Below are 24,430 nucleotides of genomic sequence, written 5' to 3' on the forward strand. Positions count from 1 at the left end.
ATGGAGGATAGGTTCACCAATGGACATTAGCCAGGATGGTCAGGGACACAATCCCATGCTCTGGGTGTCCCTAAATCTCTGACTGCCAGAAACTGGGATTGGACAATAGGGGATGGATCATGCGATAATTGCCCTGCTCTGTTCATTCCCTCTGAAGCACCTGGTATTGGCCACTGTCAGAAGACAGGCGACTGGGCTAGATGGTCCATTGGTCTGACCCAGTATGGCTGTTCTTATTTAAGCATGTACTGTACTGAGGTGATTTGCTGGATCAGGGCAGAGCCAGTGCTAGGCATAAGCATACTAAGCAATTGCTTAGGGCCATCGAGCAGCTTTTTATTATTAATTATTATTATTATTATTTATTATTGGGGGGAGCCAAAAATATTCCTGCTTATTCCCCCCAACGGGCTAGCACTGCCTCTGGATCAGGACCAGAGAGCTGAGCACCCGTCAGAATTGAGACCTAAATTATTGTGGTTTTCTCACATATTCTTGTCTAATCATGAATGCTACTGTTTGCTCCCTAATTTCTGTTACTGCGCTCAAATGACCAGGGGCAGCTCCAGGCACCAAGTGCGTGCCTGGGGCGGCAAGCCGCGGGGGGCGGCCTGCTGGTCGCTGTGAGGGCGGCAGTCAGGCGGCCTTCGGCGGCATGCCTGCGGGATGTCCACTGGTCCTGCAGCTTCGGCAGCAATTCGGCGGCGGGTACGCCGAAGCTGCGGGACCGGTGGACCTCCTGCAGGCATGCCGATGAAAGCCGCCTGACTACCGTGCTTGGAGCGGCAAAATACATAGAGCCACCCCTGCAAATGACTGTCATCAGGAGCAGAGCAATTAAAGGAGTGGTGCTCAAACAGGCTTCCTCCTTTTCCTGTAGAAGTGCCAGCAGGGAGTATCCTATGCACTGCAGCCTCAAGAATGCAGTACAATCTGTTAGACCTGTTGGTGAGACCCAAGGGGTTATTTTTTTAAATTAAAACACAAAAGACACTTGTTAAACTCATATATTAAACCAGTCCTTCAACCTTCCATCCGCCTCTGCATCTCACCCATACACTCATCTCTCAATTGCATTTAGCCTGGTACAATTGTTTTAGACACACAAGGTTTGACTCACCTCTTACTAGTTTCACACTGGGGTAAGTGAGATCAGAATCAGACCCTCAAACTGTTACTCACAGTACTTTTATCTCTATATCCATCTTTCTGAAAGCATGGTTAGAGTACAGTCAAAATTCTCTTGGAAATGTAAAAAGTTTTAAAGATAAATTTATTAAGTTTTACATTAAATCAATGCAATTATATAAGACAATCACAGTCATTTCAGCATATAAAATATGTACTTATATTTCTCTTAAGTATTCATCAATACACTTAAAATATATTCAATATTTTGAACTGTATTATAAAATAATTTCTACAAAGCTAACACTTAGAATAAACTTATCTGTAAACTTACTATATTTAATATTAAATATGTATTAATGAGAACTTAATACACAGTCTCATGTTAATGTAAATATTTTTCTTCCTATTTGAGAACTGAATAGCAATATAACAGAACAAAACGTACTTAAACAATTGGAATAGGGTTCTCCTACTTCCTTCCAAATTATTAATTACATCCAACTTGCTACAACCTTTGAGAAATCCATATGTCAGTTATTCTGATTGCTTCTTCAGAATAGAAAGGGTTGGGCTCCTGGTGGACTAGTCCCCCACACTCAGTTAGAGCCAATACGGTTTCTGATAAGAATGCCTAGCATTTCTGAGTTCCCCAAGATGGGCCACTTGCAGGTCCAACCCTTTCCCATTTTGGCTGTTTAAAGCTTAAAGTAGGACAGTGTTGCTATTACTGCCAGACTCAGTGAAATGCCTTGGTTTGGGCCAAATCCTCAAGCCCATGTAAAAACTGTGGAAGGTCCTGAATGTGGTGAAACTGATGCTATTCTGGTGTAGTAGGATGGGCACAGGATGTAAGGAGCACACTCAGGCCTGTTCTACAGTACAAAATTTAATCTCAGGGGGAGTAGAGAGGCTCCAGTACTGCTCCATGGCCTAGAGCTCCCCAAGCACACATCTATTTTACTCAAACTATGTACGAGTTGCTTTCCTATATTCTTGCCAATTAATCTTGTGTCTTTAATTTCCCTTTATTTTGGAAGGCAATAATTAAAGTGATGGGTTTTCAGTTACAGGTACACCTCAGTATCTCTGCCAGATCCAGACTAACTTAAATTCTTATTTTGGGGCTGCGTTCATGCATTCAGAGTCACAAATAATAATGTTCTGACTTTGGATCAGGCTCAGATGGTCCTGCTGGATTTTTGATTGACCATAAATTGTTCCTCCGGTGTCTAAGAGAAGTTGCTGGTGTGTCATAGACTGCCAAGCCTTCTGCATAAGTGTTTGCAGGAGTTGGGCATTTAGAATTTACCTTTTTGAAACTAAATTTTGAAAATTCTTTCAGAACTAATAATCTAAGTTGTGGCAGCAAAGGTTAAAAACTTATTTAATATGTAAATTTGAAACTTCATAGTTACTCTTTAATAATCAAAAGGGAAGGTTTTGTTGTTGTTGCAGGATACAAGGCAGACCCATTAAAACTGATACTCACCAGAAAACATTTAGTTAGTTAGAGAGAACCTTTTTGCATTCACTGGTGTAGAAATTTAAAGGTTAAATGATTGATGATTTTGAGCTACAGGAATGTAAAATCTGGAACAAGTACTGGGCTAAATTCAACAAGGCATGGAGTTTTTGAACAATTATTGGGAAGGAAGTTGTAAATGGCTCAAGCACCTCTTCAGAAGCAGGCCTCAAGTGGGATGCTTACTAAAACTGATATGATGAAAAACTTCAGCTAGAAATCTCACAATAAATTTGCTTTTGATATTTCCACTTGCAGCTTAATCCAGGAAGAGCACACGAAATATATACCTTAAATGGTAACTTTTTCCCCCAGTGTTTTTCTCAAAGCCTCAAAATAAGTTCCAGTTTGGTTTGAGTTTTTATGGCTTCCCCCACTGTAGTTTCTATCACAGGAAGGAGAACAAATCCCAGCTCAGCTATGAAGCCTAAAAGAAACAAGAGGACCACGCCCAGTCCCCATTCTGCAAGTAAGCCTGCAAGGTATGTCCTGGCAAGCAGCAAAACCACCACCAAGCATCTTCCAGTCAGCGTCCCCTACTTCTCAGCAAAAGCCCAGCGGGGATGAGCCGGGGCAGAGGAGTGGTGCAGTTAGAGCAGCTGGTCCGTCCCCTCCTTCTCAACAAACACTGAGCCCAGCGGGGATGAGTCGGGGCAGAGGAGTGGTGCAGTTAGAGCAGCTGGTCCAGCAGCCGAGGCTGCAGGAAGAGGAGGGACTTGCTAGGTTGCAGCCTAGAGTTGGCTCTGGCTGCCTCGGAAAAGCTGCTCCGCAGATACATGTAACCTGCCCCCCTCTCCCTGCCCGTTACATCGCCCCGTAAACACTGCGCAGAGAGGCGCCGAGCGAAGAGCCGCCGCGGCTATGTCTCAGCCACATAAAGGGAAGAAGTCGTCCTCCTCCAAGCCTGCGGGGGCTGCGGGCAAGGGGAGCAGAGCGGTAAGTGTCGGAACCAGGGCGCGGGGCAAGGGCGGCGCCCAAAGCTCCGCCGCGCCAGGGCTCCGGGTGCCAACTGGGCTTCCTGCCTGCTGCTTGTCAGGACGGGGGAATGCGTCAGCGCCGCCCGCAAGAGGGGAGCGCCCCTAGGGTAGCGCGGGGTTAGCAGAGTGGGCTGTCCGGCTCAGCCCCGCTGCGGGCCATAGGAAGGGGGAGTGTGTGTGACAGCGCAGCCCCGCTGCGGGCCTCGGGTCGGGGGGGGGGCGGTGACAGCGCAGCGCAGCCCCGCTGCGGGCCTCGGGTCGGGTCGGGGGGGGCGGTGACAGCGCAGCGCAGCCCCGCTGCGGGCCTCGGGTCGGGTCGGGGGGGGCGGTGACAGCGCAGCGCAGCCCCGCTGCGGGGGTCGGGTCGGGGGGGGGGGGCGGTGACAGCGCAGCGCAACACCGCTGCGGGCCGCGGGTCGGGGGGGGGGGGCGGTGACAGCGCAGCGCAGCCCCGCTGCGGGCCACGAGGGTGCGGTGATAGCCCAGCGCAGCGGGCCACGGGGGCGGAGCGGAACAGCCCAGCGCAGCACAGCGCAGCGGGCCACGGGGGCGGAGCGGAACAGCCCAGCGCAGCCCCGCTGCGGGCCATTGGCGGAGGGGAGGGGAACAGCGCAGCCCTTCCCCCCGGGCTGATGCAGGGCAGACTCGCTGTAATGAGGGGCGCGTTGCGAGCTGTTCCGTAGTCCCTAAAGCCCTGGGGACTGGGAGGGGCGCAGCCGAGGCCGGGCCAACAGCCCTTTCCGCTTGCTCCTGCCCTACAGGGGCGGCACACCCAACCTGGAGCGCCAACCCCGCTGCCAAAGCGCCGCCCGCCCCAGCGGCTGGGTCAGCCCCAGCTTGGCTCTACAGTCCTGAGCCTGTGCGCTTTGAAACGCTCCGCTGTGCTTGGAGGGAAAGGATTATCTTAAAGGAGGAACACGTTCCGGCCATGGCTTTTGCAAGCTGGTGGTATGCGACGGTAAATCTAGCCAGCTCTGCTACTGACAGAGTGGATTTGAATCTCTTGGGTTGCGTGTGTGGCTCTTGCCAGCGAGTGTGTCAATAATACGGGTGTAGGGAATGGGAGAGCATTAGTGCTGAAGGTTAGACGCTTAAAGATAGAGCCAAATGCATTCCTTGTGTAACTCTACTGCATTCAGTAAAATTACAGGGGGTGCATTTGCCCCACCCTCTATTTGGGGAAACTCGCCCTGCTCTGGTATGTGTGACGTACAGTCTAGCTCACTTTTGTAGCTTGGATATGTTGTATTCCACGTTTTAAAAGGTAGCTACAGTATGTGGGACTGTAGGAGAAGGAATGAGGAAGCAACTGTCAGCTATATCAAGCAAGAACTACGGAGTCACTGAATTCATATTAAGTTAGACACTGATGCACTGGTTTTGTTGTTTAGGAGAATATCTAGTAAATAACAATGAATGGATCAAGTAATTAAAGTGCTCACTATGTTCATCTTAAATTAGTAAAGAATAATACTTTTGTGTAGAAGATGTGATTTGAAACTTTGAAATTTTTAAGTTGATGTTATTTTAATATGAAATATTGTCCAGTTATATTTTCTCTATATAGTCCATTAAAATACATGCCTTGCCATTTCAGAAGGACTTCCATAATCAATCTAATAAGTGATTAATTATTTTTAAAGGCTAAGTTAATTTTGGACTTTTTCTTTCCCACTCTGAATAGAGTCCTAGTTGGTACAAGTTTTCATAAAATTGTTTTTGGCTGCAGGTATTTTTTTTTTTGAACTAACTTGTGTGAACCTACCTAAGTAAGCCATGGTTCTTTGATGGAACTTGGCAGTTTAGCTATATTTGAGCTACCAAAGATTACTTTTGGGGGATGGATAGCTCAGTGGTTTGAGCATTGGCCTGCTAAAGCCAGGGTTGTTAGTTCAATCCTTGAGGGGGCCATTTAGGGATCGGGGGCAAAAATCTGTCAAGGACAATACCTGGTCCTGCAGTGAAGGCAGGGGATTGGACTTGATGACCTTTCGAGGTCCCTTCCAGTTCTATGAGATAAGTGTATCTACTTTTAGCTAACCTTTATGTGCATGTTTTTAGCAAGTCTGGTCTTTCCACATAATGTGTTAGACATATAGGGAAGCATTCTGACTTTACAGGTTATAGTGAAATCATAAAATAATAAAGTACATAGGTTGTGATTATAATATTTGCATGTCACTGATTTACACCACCAAAATATACTTTATATAAGGTGACTTTTTGAATGTTTGAATCTCTGAATCATTTAAATTGCTAAATTTATATATGGATATGAGAAATCCATGACATTGCTAATCCTGATTTACATCAGATCTGCTCTGTAGAAAGTTTGCTGGAACATAATTTAATTATACAACTTCAGTCACTGTTTTAAGTCAAACAACCAAGCCCCACTCCCCCAGCACCCAGACCCTCCCTGCATGGGCGGCATGGGTGGAGCCCTCCCTTTGGGGAGGCTGGCCCCAGGTTACACTCGCGCCCTTCCCATGGCTGGAGCCCTGAGACCCCCGGCACCCCCCCTGCGGCCAGAGCCACAAGCCTCCCCCTCCAGAGAAGCCCAGAGCACGTGCCACACCCCAACCGCAGGAGCCCTGGGCTGGCCAAAGCCCAGAATCTCCCCTCTGCCTGGAGGAGCTCTGGGGCAGCCGCAGCCACGCCTCCCCTCCCCAGACCCAGCATGCCCAGGGGAAAAGCGTCTATTAGAAGATGCTTTTTATATGCCCCATGTAGGTTCTGGGGCAGCTGAGGGGGCAGTATTATCGTCCCACACCCAGACACTCTTTCTCTCCCCCCCCCCCCCCCCACTGAGCCCTAACCACCTTCACCTCCACCCCCCTGCAGCACTCCATTGCTGCTGTACCTGGAGCTCCCCCAATGAATTCCTGTGCATCCAGATCCCCTTCCCCACCTGGACCCCTCCCCCCCGAGTTGCCAACACCTAGATTGCCCCACACAGAATCCTCTTACCCCACACCGGGATTCCCTCACATTAAGGCATTCCACACTTGGATCCTGCTGGGCTGAGCCTGCCTGCCCACACTTGGTGTGCCTGGCATGGAGGGGCAGGTCCCTGGAGTATTTCTGGGGCTGGCCTGGCCCTTGTGCTGTGTCTGGCAATGCACCTCATTGCCAAGTCTATGTCCCAGGGAGTGGGAGGGGGCTGCAGTGTGATCTCCCACCTCCGTGCAGCCAGTTGCCTGTGCTACCCACTGCCATTCTGGAGCCTCCACATTTATTTATTGACAACATTTGCAGAATTTTTAATATTGTGTGCAGAATTCCCTCAGAAGTAGAGATAAGGGACAAAGGCAGAGCCACTGGCTCTGAGGAGTGTGACTTGATCTGCTGCTTAGCCTACTGGACTGGTTTTGTCCAGAGGACCAAAGCCTAGCAACACAGAAGACCAAAAGGACTATAGCAGTTTAAAAAAGGTCTCTGTCAAAAAGGGGGGAGTTATTTGGGGAACCAGACTGATACTCGGCACCTACCAGGGGCATTTGAAGAAGTTATGCCTGCCTAGCTTATTTTCAGGTGATGGTAAGATTTTAGATAAGATAGACATGTGCCTACATAAGTGTTATTTTAAAATCCTTTGTTTTCTAAGAGCTTTGTTCCTACTGTTAAAATATACAATACTTGGGTTTTAAGAAGGCTGGCTGGCCGGCCACTGTATACCCCACTGGTCATGGATACCTGAAGGGAAAAGCCAGGGGTGTCTGAACTCAATCATACCTGCTAGCTAAGCACAGTTAATACACACAGTACTGTAGCTCAGGGTCTGGTCTAAGAGTGGAAGAATTGTGAAGTTCTACCCCACAATAGGTAAAGGGACAAAGAGAGGGGACTTGAGGGGCGTGCTCAGAGAAACCAGAAAGGGGGAGGAGGTGCAGCTAAACAAGTCCATAGTCAAAAATTAAACTGGACTATAAATCTATGATATTGTTTTTAAAGCTATTCCCCACCCTAAAGAAACCGCCAAAAGCAATAAAACACAGATTGTGTGGAGGTACAGTAAAGCAATGCAAGAACTGTTAGTCGAGCCCTCGTCTGAACAGATATCTTATCTGAAAAGCTGGGCATTGTTCTGGTATTGCATGCACTTCATTCTTACAGTCATATACTGCACTCAGTCTGAGTACAGAAATGCCATTGATGTCAATGGGACCTGCACTTCTGGATTCAGGATGGTGTATACCTTTTAGGGTGTCATTCAGCTCAGAATAGAGGTTCAGATCCGTTAAAGACTAGGTGGTTTGGTGTGTCTTGTGGGTTAACTCCACTAGGAGCTAACTGTATTTATGTGGGAAAGCAAACAAATTCTTCAGATAGTCTCATATACTGGTACTTAAAGGGACAGTGTAGATGCCATTTGTGTGAAGTTTCATCTCTATTCATGGTGAGTTCCATTGGCTGGCTTGTAACCAGCAGAAGTGGGGCTCGGTGGGGGGGAGGGAATTGAATCAAAGGACTTTGGAATTGATTAATAGGCAGTCCCTGAAGAAAAGGAGAGAGCGAGGCAGAGATAGTTGGAGAACAGACAAGCTCAGTCCCTAGGGTTTGGGATAAGATAGGTCTGCCCAAGCTTTACGTAATGGAAATATGTGTGTGGACCTCTTTCTTGTGTTAAAACCCCTTTTCTCGTGTTATGCTTTATTCCTGTTGTTATGATTAAACACTACTTTGTTTTGCAAAGGCTGTTTGTGTTGATATTCAGCACTGATCAGAACTTCCAAAGGGAAGACTTGCTGGACCTGAACCCACTCAGGCCTGCTGAGTAATCATGGTTGGTACATAAGGGGGTGCCTGGGGTCATCTAAGTGTGGGAGAATCATGGGATTCCACCCCAGGACTGCTGAAGGCAAGAAGCTTAACTCCTGAGAGTGATTGAGACAGGTCAAATGTGCAGCTAGGTCTAAACTGTGACAGGAATTGTTGCCATATACCAACAGTATAACTGCAGGCCTGGTGAAAACTTGGATGGAATGCCTCCAAGGAAAACATAGATGTTGGAAGTAGTGTTCATGATTCAGTGAGTAGTGCTACTCTCTCTAAGCACCCTATCCGACATCTACTGAAGTCAGCGGGAGTTAGATCGGGATTTAAAGCAATACTGAATTAAAGACCAAAATAGAGTTAAGGAACACTGAATTCCTGGAGGAGGAGCTATGAAACAGATTCAGGTATTTGAATGTCTTGTAGCAGTTTTCACAAGAGCCCTAGTGTTAAGCTTACTGTTCTGGCCAGATTCCATCACTGAAAATAATTATTCTGTCTGCCTAAATTCTGCTTGTGATTTCATTTGAAGTTATGCTTCTTGTCTCCTAAAAACTTTATCTGTTGTCTACTGGTGATGAATAATTTTCATGATTCACTCTGTGGAGATCTTGATTACAATGAATGATGTGTTCCTGACATGTACTGTCTGTAAGGCATTTGAGATTCTCTTTATATAGAAGATGCAGTATAAGATTTAGCTATTAATTTTATTAATGACTTTTTTTAATCTTGCAGCATGGTGACAAGAAAAGTGGAGCATCTTCTAAATCTGGAGATAAAAAAGGATCAGAAGTCACCGAGGTAAATAAATGCAAAGCACCGTATTATATTAAAATGAACTCCAGCATGTATGATTATATAGCCGAGAACATCTACTCATTCTGTGATAATTTTTATGGTGGTTTGTTTTTAAACAGCAAAGTAGTAGCTTGAAGACAGCTGACTAGTGGTGTTCACTAATAGCTCTTATTTTCCAAAAAAAATATAAATCTATCCTGTGCTGTTCAGTTTTGTGTGAAAAGAGTTCTGCTCTGATTCCCCTGTCACTTCAAATCTGCCTGTTGGCATGAGTGGAGAATTAGGGTTCATGTATTTATTTTAGAAGGGTACCCTATCTCTGCAAATGCTACTTTATCTGGAATTGATATTTGTAATTCAGCAGTCAGACAGGTCTCTAAGATTGAGCTCAGAACCAGGAGCCAAGAACTCCTGTTGCCTAATCCTGGCTGTGCCACGATGTGGCATATTTTGTTCCATTTAACTTAGAAAAATCCATGGAAGCTAATGCTGCTGGGAGCAGCATTTAACTATCACTAGGCACTTTGTGTCTGCTATTGCTAGTGTCACCTATGGAGAAGCTAAGGGCAGCACAGCAACCAAGCCAGGCTTGTGTGTGGAGGACACTACACATGGTGGGCAGACTATCTGTGGATTTGAATGTGTGTTTTTAACAGTATTCTGAACGCTGATAAATCGGGACATGCTCGTAGGGTGCTTTTAAAAAGACAGATTTTTAAACTTATTTCTAACTAGCCTTCTGGGTCACACCAAATACTTCTCCTAATGAAATTCATGTAATACCAAACATATTGTAATAAACATTGTATATCTCTCTATTAATTCAAAAGATCTGAAAACTGAAATTTCAATCAGCCTAGTGATTGTGTTGGTTAAATCTCAGTGGTGCCTTTGACACTTCCCAGATGAATGGTAATTTGCCTGTAACATGAGGTCTTCTGTTTTACTTAAGTTGGTTTTAGCCAGATGATTAAATATGATGCTGCTTGAAGGAACAATTGTTACTATAATACACCCTCTCTGATTCTGTCTGCACATTCCTTTTTGTGCCCAAGTTTTTCCAGCCTATTTGAATAAAGGTAAAGGTTGTTATGCCCAAGTCCCCCAGCTTGTAAGGTATGAATCATTGTTTATAGCCAGTGCTGTGTTGCCAAACCTAAACAGTTTGGTGTGATGTGGGTTATCTCAAATTACCTTTCTCTTTTTTTTAACTTTTGAGAGTGCTTTGGTTTACAACTCAAAACAGTTTATGACCATGGACTTTTGTCTATGCAAGGAAATGATCAAAAGTGACACCCGGGTTCTCCAACACAAGAGTTACCCTAAAAGAGGAAAAATATTAAGATTAAAACAGTCTGATTTGTAAGAAGAGGGTGCTCTGTTCTAGTGTCAGTGCTCCTACTACAGAAGGGAGGTGGTATATACATTCCATAATAACTTGTTAAAGAAATAAACGCAGCATAATGAAATTAATTGTATAAAGGACATGCTAATTTTGAATAAGTGCCATATTGTTAGAGAGATCCTTTGTCCAAGAGACTGAAGTGTACATGGGCATTGTCTCCATCAGAATCTCTAGCTAAGCTCTTGCATGAACTCATCTGCTTTAAGAATGTACAACAGCTCATTGTCAGCAAGCATATATGCCTGACCTTAAACTTATAACTGCCACTTTCCAGGCTATAGTATAGCTACTTCCGCATTCCCATTCTTGCCTCAGCAGCAGCGAGGTGCTTATTTTACTTAGAGCAATGAACCTGAGGTCTGGGGAAAAGAGGATGTGCTTATCGCATCCAAGGCAAGATAGGTCAGAATCAGTTTGTGGAGTTTTCTTTGGAGGCTAATTTAAACTTACTTATGCTGTTATCAAACGCTTACTTTGTATAAATTACCTAGGGCAAAGTGTTGTCTCCCTGATCCTCTGCATTAAGTGTACCAGACTAGCATGTTGTCAAATGCTAATTAGTGTTAAGATTAGTCCTCTTTCTGGTTCTTGATTTCTTTATAGCTGGTAAGTAACAGTCACAAGAATAGAGAGATTCAGAGATAAGTTTATTACAGTGTTTGACACTTAAAAGCTACTGTTAAATAAAAAAATATAAAGAGAAACAACAGAAGGAACAGGTACATCTAATACTTATTATATAGGAAAAGCTACTGAAAAGTAACTCATTGTAAAACATATGTTAGCCCTTGTTTACAACTGAATAATATACAATATAATTTGGATCGACTCTTGGATCCTCCTAAAACCCTTCTCTACTGTGACTGTGCTTACTTACATGGGTGACTTAGGCAAGTGCCTTCCTTTCTTGCTTGGTTTCAGGAAGGAATTGTGCAGCCTGGGAACCCAGTTGTCCCTTTTCTCTAGGCTTTACAGGATAGTTTAGGTTTTTCCTATACAGTATCCTTCCACCTCCTCTGTGAGTTGAGAATATCTTTTCAGCTTGATGCCAAATTCCCCAGCTGAGCTCTTACTCTTAATTTAGAAAAAATGACCTCTTGGTGGTAATGATCAGAGTTGAGAGCCTGCAATTTGAAATTTGGCATTCCTGTTTCTGGGTTCCTGCTGAAAAGATCTATTTCTAGCTAGCTAAGACTATGTAGAAGGCTATTATTAAACTTCTTACTCTGAGAAAACATTGTGCAGGTTTTGGATCTTAACTCTGGTGGGTGTGTACCTTCTCCTGAGACATCAGGGTGGAATTATGTGTTGCAACAGTGAGCGGCACAGCACCTAACTTTGAGGCACCTAGAAAATTACATGAACAGCACCGGAATCCACAAAGCTAAGTTAGGCACCCTATACGATGAATGGGGACAGATAGGCATTTCGGAATGCGATCCATAAAAGCCAGGACACTCGAGGGAGCAGCCTAAGGTAGCCGATAGGAGATACTGACCAGAAGGGAGTGTGTGTTGAGCCACACCCCTGTCTCAGAGATGGGCACCTACGTCTGGGCTACAGGGAGGTGCCTAGAGATCCACAGACAGGAACCAGCTGCCTGGAATCAGGCAGTATAGGCGCCTAAACTGCTTTTTGAAGGAGTGAGTTGGCTGCCTGTCTCACTCTGTCCTGGTGGTGGTAGTGCCACTACTGTTGCCCACCTTGTAGCTCTTAGCCCAATGCTTAGAGCATTTACCTGAGATGTGGGAGACCCAGGCTCAACTCCCCCCCCCCCCCCTTTTCTGCCTGAGGGGGAGGAAAGGATTTGAACAAGAGTTTTCCATCTCTCAGGAGAGTGCTCTAACCACTGAACTATGGGATATTGTGGTGTGGGACTCCCTCAGTCTCTCCAATTGAAGCGATTGCACTCTGGATAAATAATGAAAGAACGATTGGAGCAGGGGGACAGGACCCTGGATCTCCCTTCTCCCAGGTTGGTGCCCTTACCATTGGAGTACAGAATCATTCATATTATCTCTCTCTCTCTCTCTCTCTCTCTCACCAATGACCGTTCCACTGTGGATAAATACCTAAAATGTCAAGGACTGAATACTATTTTACTTAACCTGATAAACAACTTTAGTTCTAGTAGCAATAACTAGTACCTCTGGAATTCTGCAAATTAAAAAATAAAAGTGGAACTAAGTAATAATCCAAAATATATGACCTACTTTCCAGGTTTCTTGTGGGCAATTATAGACTGAAAACTAGCTTGAAATGCTATATTTCAATAAAAAAGGTCAGCACAGTTTGTGAGTTGCACATGGAGGCTTCCTATCCTGCAGCAGAATGTTAGTTAAATACACGTAGAATATTTTGTTTGGTTCTGGCTACCTCGTTATCAGAAAGATACTGGCAGAATAAAGAGAGGCACAACAAAAATGATTGGGAGTCCTGAGGAATTGGTTTATGTTGAAAGAAGAATTTAAAAAATCACATATGTGTAATTTAGCTAAGCAGTAGCTGTAAGGGGATGTGATTCTGCTTGGAAATTTCTGGGAATGCCAAAGAGAGAGAGAGAGAAGAATTATTTAGAGTAGTAGAGGGTTTTCTAGTAATTGAGATAAAATTAAGAAAGGGACAGTTTAGCCTATGAACTCTATTAAGGTATAAATAATCTCCCAAGGAAATGAGTGGAAGTCCTTTCTTTTGGGACACTGACAACTAGACTAGAAAAAACATAGCAATTGTACTGTAGAGAGCAATTGGTAAGGCATAGTCTCGTGTAGGTGAGGAGGTACACTAGATGACTCTGTAAGACTTTTCCATTTCTAGCATTTTATTCCATGATCTTTTGGTGCTAATGGTGGGTGTTAAGAGCCTGCAGTGTGAAGATAATTCTTTTAATGATATTTCTGATAATCATAGTAGACTGCTTATGTAATTAGTCCATGACTTTATATATATATATATATATAGACACCAGCTAAAATATACGCCTATAGCATGAGGAAGAGAGCGTAGGTCTCTGCTGCTAATTTTATCAGGTCTCTACCAGAGTTTGTTTGGGTCCCAGATTTTACAAGTTGTTTTAAAACAGTAGGATGTATCTGTATGATTGCATCATAAATGTTTTAGACCACACTGAATAACTTAAAAGTCCAAACAGTTCTTTAAGTGGAAGAATCAGGTGTCTTTGGAGCTTAAAAATTCAAGGGTGAAATTCTGACTCCATTGAAGTCAATTGGAGTTTTGACATTGACTTCAGTGAGGCCAGGATTTCACCCTTGAACTCTTTCCTGTGCTGTGCTATGCCTGTAGTTTAGCCAGCAGCTCAAGTGTGTGACTCTTCTTCATTTACAAACATTTTTCTTCCAATGTATCTTACCAGGTTGAGATGACTGAGCTAGGTATAGTACCACAGGCAGCTAAGAAGCTAACTGAAGCAGGAACAACAAGCGGATGAGGCCAGTATCAGGATCCAGGGATATCCATTCTGCTGTGCTGTTTTCTTGTCATTGAAGAAAATGGTGCAGAGCAGCCTTCTTTCTCGCCTCCCCACCAGCCCATACCTACTCTCTGTGTGTGTCTGTCTCACCAATCCCTTCCCCATCAGCACCTACACTCTTTCTGCCTATCTTGCTCCTCTACTTCCTTCCCTCCAGGCAGAACCTGCACTCAGTGCAGTGTCCTCTCTCCTGCAGCTCTTCCTGAAGGGGAGGGGATTTGGGAACCTGCAGTGCCTGCAACTTTTGCTTGGTTCCTGCTGCAACCAATGGGCCTCCCAGAACACTATGGGGCACAGAGGGAGTGTGCCCACTCTATTCCTCTTTGTATATGCGCCCTTAGATGGCTGGCCAGCGTGTGTAACTTCTGTTAGTGCTAAATGGAGTACATCAAAAGGTGAATATGCAAGTCAGGTGCATGCACTTTACTGGTTAGTCTAGCTGTATGTTAGACTTTTAAAAGGTTTAGATTGTTCTCCATTAATTTTAGATTGTAATCCAGCAAGGTGCTGAGTAGAGTCAGATGGTGGAAAAAATAGAAAAAAAAGTCACACAAAAAATTAACAATTTTTCACTGAAAATTGAAAAAACTTGGACCAACTCTAGTGATAAGTAAAGTGAACTCCTGTTGACTTACAGTGGAGGTGGGCATTCATCACCTTATACGAACAAGTCCTTAGGGTCATAGTAGAGCTGCTCATGTACAGTTGTGTGCAAGAAATATAGTGATGCCGTTTGGCTGAATATGCAAATTACAAATACCTTCTACTTCTGGATCCCCCATGATAGGTGAATGTGCAGTCACTCAAAATACTAAAGCATTCCCAAGAATATTGTACATTTGTCAAAATGGGTTACCCTGTTGATGTTTTTGAAAGGTTATGTTTTTGTTTTAAAAAATGTTTTTAAATCAATACATTGGATGCTTGACCTCAAATTTAGGATAAAATGCATTTAGTCTAATATTTCAGAAGAAGTAAGTTCCAAATATACAGTAATTGAGCATCATATCATGCAAGTCTTTTGAGATCCTCCAACTGAATTCATCAGGGAATTATCTTAAAAAAAAAAAATCTGTCATGATTAGAAGTATACTTTGAAAGTTGCACCTGGGGAAGGAAGTTAGTGGCTTTTTATTGTGGTAGGAACTCAAGAATAGAGGTGATGTGTCTGTTTTTGGTTTTCCAGCCTCTAATAACAATCATCAGAATGCTGATTCTGATCTTGAGTACCCAGTTGCTGACTGCTAGTAACTCCATTGAAAATCCCTTAGGCATTTTTAAAAAAGAATTAAAAGATTAATTTTTAAGCTAGTTAAACTGATTGACTGTATAGTGAATTTTAAGAAATTGAAACTGATAGTGTCCCTTTAAAATGTCCCTGATGCTGTAGAAGTGCTCAGTACCTACTGAAGTCCGTGGATGTTGGGGGCATTCAGCAACATTTCTTATCCTAGGATGGTAATAGGAAAATTGGTGTCCGGATGTGTGTGTCTGTTTAAAAAAAAAAAAAAAAAAAAAAAAAAAAAAGTAAATCTGACACTGCACTAACATACATTTTAGTACATAATCACATTGTGTAATTCATTATGTTGATGCAAACCGATCATATCTCCTGTATTATTGCATGATTAACATCTGGATAATGATTTTTTTTCAGGTGCTCCAGCTGTGTATGGAATTGATTCACATGGTTTGATTTACCTTGCTTTGTATAATTAACTACATATTTTTTTGGGAAAGACTAATCCATTTTATTATACAGAGTAAAATATCACAAAAACTTCTGCCGTAATCCAAAGATCTAATCTGACCATCACCATGGTATCTGAGCATCTAACAAATGTATTAAAGTGAGTACAATTCTATTACAGCAGCAAACAGAGGCCCCAACGGATATGGCAGTCCTGTTGTGCTATACGCTACATATAGCAAGAGGTAGTTCCTGCCCTGCAAAGTCTAAAGTCTAGTGCAGGGGTAGGCAACCTATGGCACGCATGCCGAAGGCGGCATGCGAGCTGATTTTCAGTGGCACTCACACTGCCTGGGTCCTGGCCACCAGTCCAGGGGGCTCTGCATTTTAATTTAATTTTAAATGAAGCTTCTTAAACATTTTAAAAACCTTATTTACTTTACATACAACAGTAGCTTAGTTATATATTATAGCTAGAGACCTTCTAAAAACATTAAAATGTATTACTGGCACGCAAAACCTTAAATCAGAGTGAATAAATGAAGACTCGGCACACCACTTCTGAAAGGTTGCCGACCCCTGGTCTAGTGCTAGGTTTTCAAGAAGTTTAAACGAAATACCTGCTGCTAATAAGGAGCTGCTAAGGAGGAGGTCAGCTATTCAAGAGGGCCTTTGCTGTGCCGCTAATCCTCTGGATCAGACGAAGCCAGTTGAGGTGGTTCAGGCACCTGATAAGGATGCTCCCTGGGAGGCTTCTGTTGGAGCTCTGCATGTCCCACTGGGTGGAGGCCCCGAGGCTGACCCAAGATACACTGGAGGGATTAAATCTCCCAGCTTGCCTGTTGTGGAGGAAAAGGAGGTCTGATCCTCTCTACTGTCCATGCTGCTGCCTTAACCCTCACCAGGAAAAGTGGCATAAAGGAAAAAGAAGAGCTGCTGCTAATTCTAATTAGCTAATTAATGCCACAATTCAGTTTAAAGCAAGAACAGTTGGGAAATTGACTTTGTTTTGAAAGGACACTAAGGTTAATTGGGATTAAAAAGTCATTTCTTTTTAAAGTTGCTTTGTTGAAAATCTAAACTTCAGGATTTCCTTGGTGGTATTTAACGGTGATACAGCACTACGTTTCTTTTCCAAAATGAACATCAAATGTACTGTGTCCTAGCAAACAAATTTGTGCAGCCATACTGTGACTGGATGCAATTTTTTTAGGTGTCCAGCAAGGCACTGATCCTCTAAACACTTAAGCTGATAGTTAGCTTTATGAATGAATGGGAGTTGTCCCAAATGTACAAGCATCATCACACTAACAGTATTATTGGTTTTGTCACATGATACTGTGCTTCATTTGGTTTTCATTTTTTTCATTATGGTAAATCCAAGCCTGAAATATTTGAAGAAAATACCATTGATTTTCCTCCTGTACACACATTTCGGAAAATGTACTGCTGGGCCACACTTCAGTGGTGTATTATGTATGTATCTGTGAACAGAATATGGTCCTTTGCACTGGTTCACTAACGACTTCAGCTGCAGAAGGGCCGCTTTAGTCTTCGTAATTTCAAATTGTGTTTGTGTGGGAGAAATTCTCTCTGTTTTATATTGTGTTTTGGTGCTAAAGTCAGAGGGAAAGAACATGATGTGGCTTTTATCTTTATGAATGAGATCTTTTGTTCCTGTTTGAGGCTACTAATCTGTCACGTTCCCTTATGTCTGATGGTCTGAATTTTGGTGTTTCTTCATTTTGTATAGTAATTTCCTTACCAGGCCTCTGAACGAGCAGCCTGCAGGCTTCTCTACATTTAGGGGATCATTCAAAATACTCTGCTGTAAAATCTCATGAGTCCACTTACCTGAGAGAGGTCTTCTGTCTCTAAGTAGGTTTTCTCTATCTGCCCCTTCTGAAAAGCCATCATTTCTTTGCATTCATTGCTCAAGGTTGATTTTTCTAGCCACTTCTGATTTTATCACAATTTCATTCCAGTTGTATACCAATATAACTCCACTGGTATCATTGGAGTTACACTAACATGAAACTGGAGTCATGCAGAAATTAATTACTTGCTGTGGTTTTTTTGTCCCATCTGCCCTCAATTCTGTGTGTCAGTATTTGTATGTGTGTGCACCTCTTTGCCTCATTTCTCCCTCTCTGCATGTTGCAACACTTTGTTCACATGCCATCAAGAAGGGAAACTATTGCTGCATCCACACTACTTTGCCACAGATGCTTTTGTAAGCTTTTCTGTTTTGAAGACAATTTCCTCCGTATAATTTCTGTGCAGTAATGTGATGTGAAGGAACGAGGGCATGTTGCTGATGCAGGTTTAAATATTTTTTTTTTCAAGCTTGCACTGTATGTGTTTTGTTTTTAATTTAAAAAATCAAGCTATCTGATTTCAGTTTACAGCGGTTACTTTTCTTGAAGTATCATGAGATACAGATAATTACATTTGGCTTCACTGTTAACCAAAATGAGCACCTCAGTTTTTGGAAATACCATAGATTAATATATGATGTATGGAAGTATGTGAAATAATTCAGTCTGCAATAACTGCTCTGCTCACAAGAAAACCATCTCAAATGATCTCTGGTGATCTAAATTCCTGAATTATAACTCTGAAGACTGCTTCAGATGACTTGTAAAGAAACAGAACCCTCAGAGAATCTTTTTTTAATGCAGTATTTTGCTCCTCTTTACCAATAATTTATTTCTGACAGTTATTTTTTTCCTTTCTTTCGTATTTTTGCTTTTATTTCACAGAAGAAACCTGCCAGCGCTAGTGCCAGTCAGCCTCCCAAAACACATACAAGTGGAGCTGCTTCCGCCAGTAAGGTAACGTGCATTTTTCAGAGATGATAAACTTGCTATAGGGATTAACAATAATTGCATCAATGAGAGTTATAATAAACCTCAGTGTAGACTGGAGATTTAACTATATGCTTCTCTAAAAATACATTTTTGGTTTAGTTTTAAAAATAATTATTCCAAATTTTGGAATCTGTAGAATTAATCTGTTTATCCTAATGTTTTCTGGGTTTTTAAAAAATGTATTCTTTGTGGATTAGGCCCAAATCCTCAAGGGAATTTAGGAATCTAACTCCCAATGATTTCAGTGTGAAATAGGTGCCTAAATACCTTTTTGACGTTTTGAGAATCTGGATCTTAGCATAATGCAGATATAATATGTTATCCAAAGCAGAATAGTCATATTTTCAGAAACAAATTCTGACATAACTGATCTGTTTGTTTTGTTGACTGAAATATAATGATTTGCTTGAATAGATAAATCTACTTTGGGAATTATATTCAGGTACAATTTTCTTAACTTCATTAACAAAAAAACGCTCAAACATTGGGGTCTTTGATCCAAAGCCCATTGATGTCAAAGGGAGTCCCTAAGTGAACTGAGTGATCTATTAAATAAATAAATAAAGACGAAGTTAAGTAAAAATCTCGTAAAGCTATGAAGTGATAAATGTTGAAGTTTCTCAGAAAAAAACATATGAGTTAATTATACTTTGTATTACGTGAAATAAAAGTTCAACTTCCAGAGCAAGTGGATGTGGTAGCTGACTTATACTTCAAGTATCAGGGGGTAGCCGTGTTAGTCTGGATCTGTGCGACAAAGTCCTGTGGCACCTTTATAGACTAACAGATGTATTGGAGCATAAGCTTTCGTTATACTTATTATTTTGCTACAACAACACTTCAGTATTTTTGTTTCTGAGGACCTCATAGCATTGTGCAAGCACTGAATTAGATCTCACTGCACCACTGTTAGGTAGACAGAGGGTGTCTGGGGTGGAAAGCAACTGCTGTTAAACAGCACTCAATAACATTTTAGTTAGGACAAGAAGTGAAGAATACTCTTATTGAGCTGGAATTGCAGGCGCATTGAGGCAGAGTGCCAGTGCCTACTAATAGTATGCCAGGACTTTAGTCCAGTATTGAGTCGAGAAATGCCACCAATACCATTTTGTGCAGGACCTGTGTTCCTTGGAGGTCTCCCATCTATGGATTAAATCCTGGCCCTACTGAAGTCAATGGCAACTCTTACATTGACTTCAGTGGGGCCCAGGATTGCACACCAAGTATGGGTCTGACCCTGTGGGATCTGACAAGATCGTAGTACCGATAATTGTAATGATCTGATCGCTAAGTGCCAAAATAGAGGCCGATGCTAACAAATGGAGTGTGGACTATAAAGATGTGTAGTACTAAGAAAAGCAATAGTGATAAAAGTAAAGCAATACATAGAAAATCGCCTTTAAACTCCCCTTTCATTTCTGTTCATGGCACTTTCATAAACTGAATTAGGGACTACTGATTTCAGGAAGCTTGGCAGGTCCAGGATACTTTCTGTGGCCTAATAATTGGCTGGGAAGAGTCTGCACCCCAACATACAACTGAAAGCCATTAATTCCCAAGAATTCCCTGCATTGAGTTCATTATTTGTGTTTTGAATTGAAAACTAAAACATATGGGGTGTGCATTTTTTATTTTTATGGATCACTAGTTTTATAGAATCTCTGAGATCTTTTCACTTCTGACTTCTGTTAGGTCATTGGTCTCCCTCCTCAGGAAGCGTTGTTTCCTGTTGTACATGTACTAGTTCTTTGTTTAGTTTAGTTTCAACTGTCTCAAATGCTGGGCTTCTACCCCACTTTCCCAGAGGGATTTCTGTGCCTGATTGACAAGAAGTGTTTCTGCTATCAGATTACATTTTCACATTCTTAATTTCATTCCACTGCAAAATAATAATAATAACGATTCCTAGCTATATTCTTGTATTATCCTAAATTATTTTTCTTCCCGGGTGTTTTACATCCATTCAGTATTTGTAAAGTCTTGCCTTGTCTCCCTCCTAACTGTGGCAAACTTAGAATATACATATTTAACTCCTTCCGTTTTTCTCATCAGTGTATTCCCTCATGAATCCCTAATCATTTTTTTTTTTGTTCTTCCTCTAACTTCCTTCCAGCTTTTCTACATCTTTCTGATGTGGGCTAAAACTGAATGCAGTATTCCATGTGTGGTTACGCATATTATATAATGCTTCTGCATATGGATCCTCAGATTGCATTGATCTCATGCTGTGTATCTTATTGCAGACTCATTTCTTCTAAGGGAGTGTTGATACTGCTCTGCAGTTTGGATGGGGTGTGAATGTCAGTGAGCACCAAAGTGCTGTGCTGTAACTCCCCCATGTGGATGCTGTGGGCATGAGCTGAAAGGTCCCTTGTTCACACTAATTTATTCTTTAAACAGCATATAATGTGAATCTAACATGCTACCTGTGGTACCAGACAAGACATTTCTCCCCCTCCTCACAAACTGACCATATTGCTTATCTATGGCCAGGTATACACTACCCCTTACTTCGGTATAACTTCCGTCACTCAGGGGTATGAATAGGCCACCCACCTGAGTGACATAAGTTACACCGACCTAAGCACCATCGCTATGTCGGTAGGAGAGATTGTCTCCCTGCGTATCTACTGCATCTCGCAGAGGTGGATATGTTATGCCGATGGGAGAGCTCTCTCCTGTCTGCATAGAGCATCTTCTCCAGACACATTACGTGGTGCAGCTGCATTGATGTAGTGCTTCTAGTGTAGAATAGCCCTATGAACTTTGTTTATCAGCCAATGTTCAATTCCTAGGATAGTGCTCAAATTGCTTGGAGAGAAACTAATTTTATAGTAGAATTTCATATCACGTGCTTTACTGATATCCAAATGTACCTACCACTTTTGGTACTTTCTCTAATTTTGTATTTTTAATCCATAAAGCCAGCCTTTGGTCTTTATAAATCCTTGTTGCTTATTACTTTCGTTTCTCTTAAACTCTTAATGTGATTTTTGGCGGGGGGGGGGGGAAGAGGGGTTACAGTATTTTTCAGTTCTTTTACTAAGGATAGAAATCAGGTGTACAGGATGATAATTGCCATGTGAATGCAACTTTGGCCTAGTCAGAGGCGTCATTGTTCGTTGCCTCCTGCTTCCTCTAGAGTTGGCCTTAATCGTGTTACAATTATTTTTATAATGATTTTTCCCTGATAATAGGCTTATACCTCTATAATTATTCTGATCCTGCAGCTGTCCCATTTTTTAACTACTTCACTGCTTTTTCTGTTTCCTCTGCTGGAAGCTCAGTGCTGATATCCAATCTGCCTTGCAAGCTTCCCTGTTTATCTAGCACGTCTAAAATGCTTGCATCTGGATGAACTACCGGGTTCAGCACTTTGTCAAAATGCTTCTTCCATATTCCCAGCACGTCTTCAGCATTTGTTGTGTGTTCACGGGTAACTTTTCTTACCGCTTGCATCTGATTGCTAGCCTGATTGTGTTTCCATAAACTTAACCTGACTGAATTGTATATATTCACATTTGCCAATAGTCTCTTACCTGCTTTTCCTCAATAACTATTTTAAAAAAATAACTTTCATTACTTCCTAATAGATCATATTTCCCTTCTGTATTTATTGTTCCAATTCATTAAGTCAGCAAACTTTGAGCCAGTAAGTTCAGTGCCTTCCTCTGTTAAAGCTAGATTACTTGGACATTATTAATGAGCTCGCTCGCTCACACTCTCTCTCTCTCTCTCTCTCTCTCTTTCTCTCATATATTGTACCCTTCTCTCTCTCCCCCCCCCCCCCCGTCCCCTTTTTGACTCCTTTGGCTAACAATAACTCATTCTATTTTCTTGCCTTTTCCTCTCCCTGGAGTCTGTAAATAACTTTGTCTTTTGTTTGGTGTCTTTTCATCTTTTCCATTTACAATGTAGGTTTTATTAACTTAATATAAAAAATCTTCTACCAGTTATTTTTAATTCAAACATGACACCTCTCTGTTCCTTCCATTCAGAGGAATTGTATTGTGTTGTGCCTTAGTTATGGAATCTCTTTGGATTCCCTGGGCTTACTTTACAATGGTGAATGTTAATAATTCCTTTCAATGCACCTACCCAATAGATTTCTGAATACCTCCCCAAATGTGTTTTTTCTAAAAATTTCTGCCCTAGTTTTGCTACATTTGTGAACTCACTCCTTAGCAGAGTGAAATAAAGTAATTTAATGCTTTTATTCCAGTGTTCAGTCAATTCACGTTTGTTGATAAATAAGGCTAAGTTTTTGTCACAGATATTTTTAGTAAAAGTCACAGACAGGTCACAGGCAATAAACAAAAATTCACAGCAGCCCCTGACCTGTCCCTGACTTTCACTAAAAATATCCCTGACAAAAGAGGTAGGTGGGTTCCGCACCCTGCTGCTGGGGCTCTGGGGTCCCACACTGCTGCAGTGCATGGGAGTTCTGGGGTCCCCCTGCCCAAGGGACTTGGCTGCTGCGGGGTCCCCTCATCCCAGGACAGCTGGGCAGCTGTGGGGAGTCCCTTGCCCCCCATGGTGGCTAGGCAGCTGCAGGGTCCGCCAGACTCCCTGCAGCTGTTTAGCCATGGCGGGCGGTGGGGTGACCCCCTGCACCTGTCCAGCCAGCGGGGACTCCCTGCAGCTGCCCAGCCGAGGCAGAAAATGTCACAGAGGTCAATGAAAGTCACGGATTCCGTGACTTCAATGACATAATCTTAGCCTTATTGATAAACAGTAGATTCAGATGTCTTTTCTTCTGGTTGGGATGTCTGTTTGCCTGTGCTTAATGTCCAACTGATATCTGGATAGTTAAAAATCCCCAAAGATTATGTATCCTATGACGTAGAATATCCCAAGCGTTGGTTCAAGAATGTTTTGTTCTCCTGTCTTATTAGTCTGCAGCTAGTAAATGTTCTTGCTCCCTTTTTTGTTTTTTGTCCTTTGTATTCTAACTCACAGAAATTCATCACTATATTCTTCATTGCCATATTGTAGCTTATTGGGATAGCAAATGTTTTTCACGGCTGTGAATTTGGTAGGGCCCTAGTTACCTCATAAAAGCTGTGTAACAGCAAGTGGAGGAAGAACTCAGGAGAACCCATGCAAATTAACTAACTTTCTCTAGCTATGCTTCACTACTTCACGTTCTTAAGACCATTTTCTCTATCTCACTTCAAGCAGTCTGTGGAAGTCACTCCAGCCCTTTGAGTAGGTATTGGAGTAGCTACATCAGGGACAATGGAAGACTTCTAGCCTGGATTAAAAGAAAATACATCAGAGGGATCCTTTTTACACCTATTCTATTCACCAAGGAGGGACTTCCCTGACACTATTGGAGATCTGTGTGTCTCTCTGTCTCTCTCCTTTGAGCCCTCCCCCCCCCCTTGTCATTTTATGTGTGGAACAGTTAATCTTAGCGCCTTTTGTTGCTTTTTGGACTGATGTCTTGAATGGCACTTTTGCCCCAAAAGAGCCACTTATGGTCTGAGGAATACTCAAGATTTTTTTTTCTTCAGGTTACTGCCTCCACTCCCCACCTCCCAGCAGTCATGACATTTTTGATACGTAGGGGATGGGAGAAGGATGATGCGCTTAGTGAGTCCCCCAAAGTAAAAGTGATGATGTAGGAAAGTAAAATGATTGATTAGGGCTAAGCTATTCAAACAGAGGAGCTTCAAAACAGATTGCAAATTAGGATTTTTTTTAAAGTCAGGCAGATACCCAGAAGTGCTGAGTACTCATTTGCTCCCTTTGAGGTCAGTTGGAAC

General features: G+C 42.5%; 1 protein-coding gene across 38 annotated transcripts in view; it reads left to right on the forward strand.

Moving 5' to 3' along the window:
• The first annotated feature begins 3,109 nt into the window (after positions 1–3,109).
• CAST (calpastatin) overlaps positions 3,110–24,430 on the forward strand; it is a 95,015-nt gene continuing 73,694 nt past the window's right edge. For 15 of the 38 annotated variants that reach the window (XM_042840393.2, XM_042840392.2, XM_065550215.1 and 12 more), the window contains exons 1-3: positions 3,225–3,589; positions 9,145–9,210; positions 18,555–18,626. In XM_042840393.2, coding sequence (XP_042696327.2) covers positions 3,515–3,589; positions 9,145–9,210; positions 18,555–18,626 — 213 coding nt within the window. In that variant the 5' untranslated portion in view covers positions 3,225–3,514. Of the gene's footprint in view, positions 3,590–4,123; positions 4,589–9,144; positions 9,211–18,554; positions 18,627–24,430 lie in introns of those variants that run through there. The other 23 variants (XM_042840389.2, XM_065550208.1, XM_065550205.1 and 20 more) reach the window with 8 other exon arrangements.

This window comes from Chrysemys picta, chromosome 6, assembly GCF_011386835.1.
Source record: "Chrysemys picta bellii isolate R12L10 chromosome 6, ASM1138683v2, whole genome shotgun sequence".
NCBI classification, from domain to species: domain Eukaryota; kingdom Metazoa; phylum Chordata; order Testudines; family Emydidae; genus Chrysemys; species Chrysemys picta.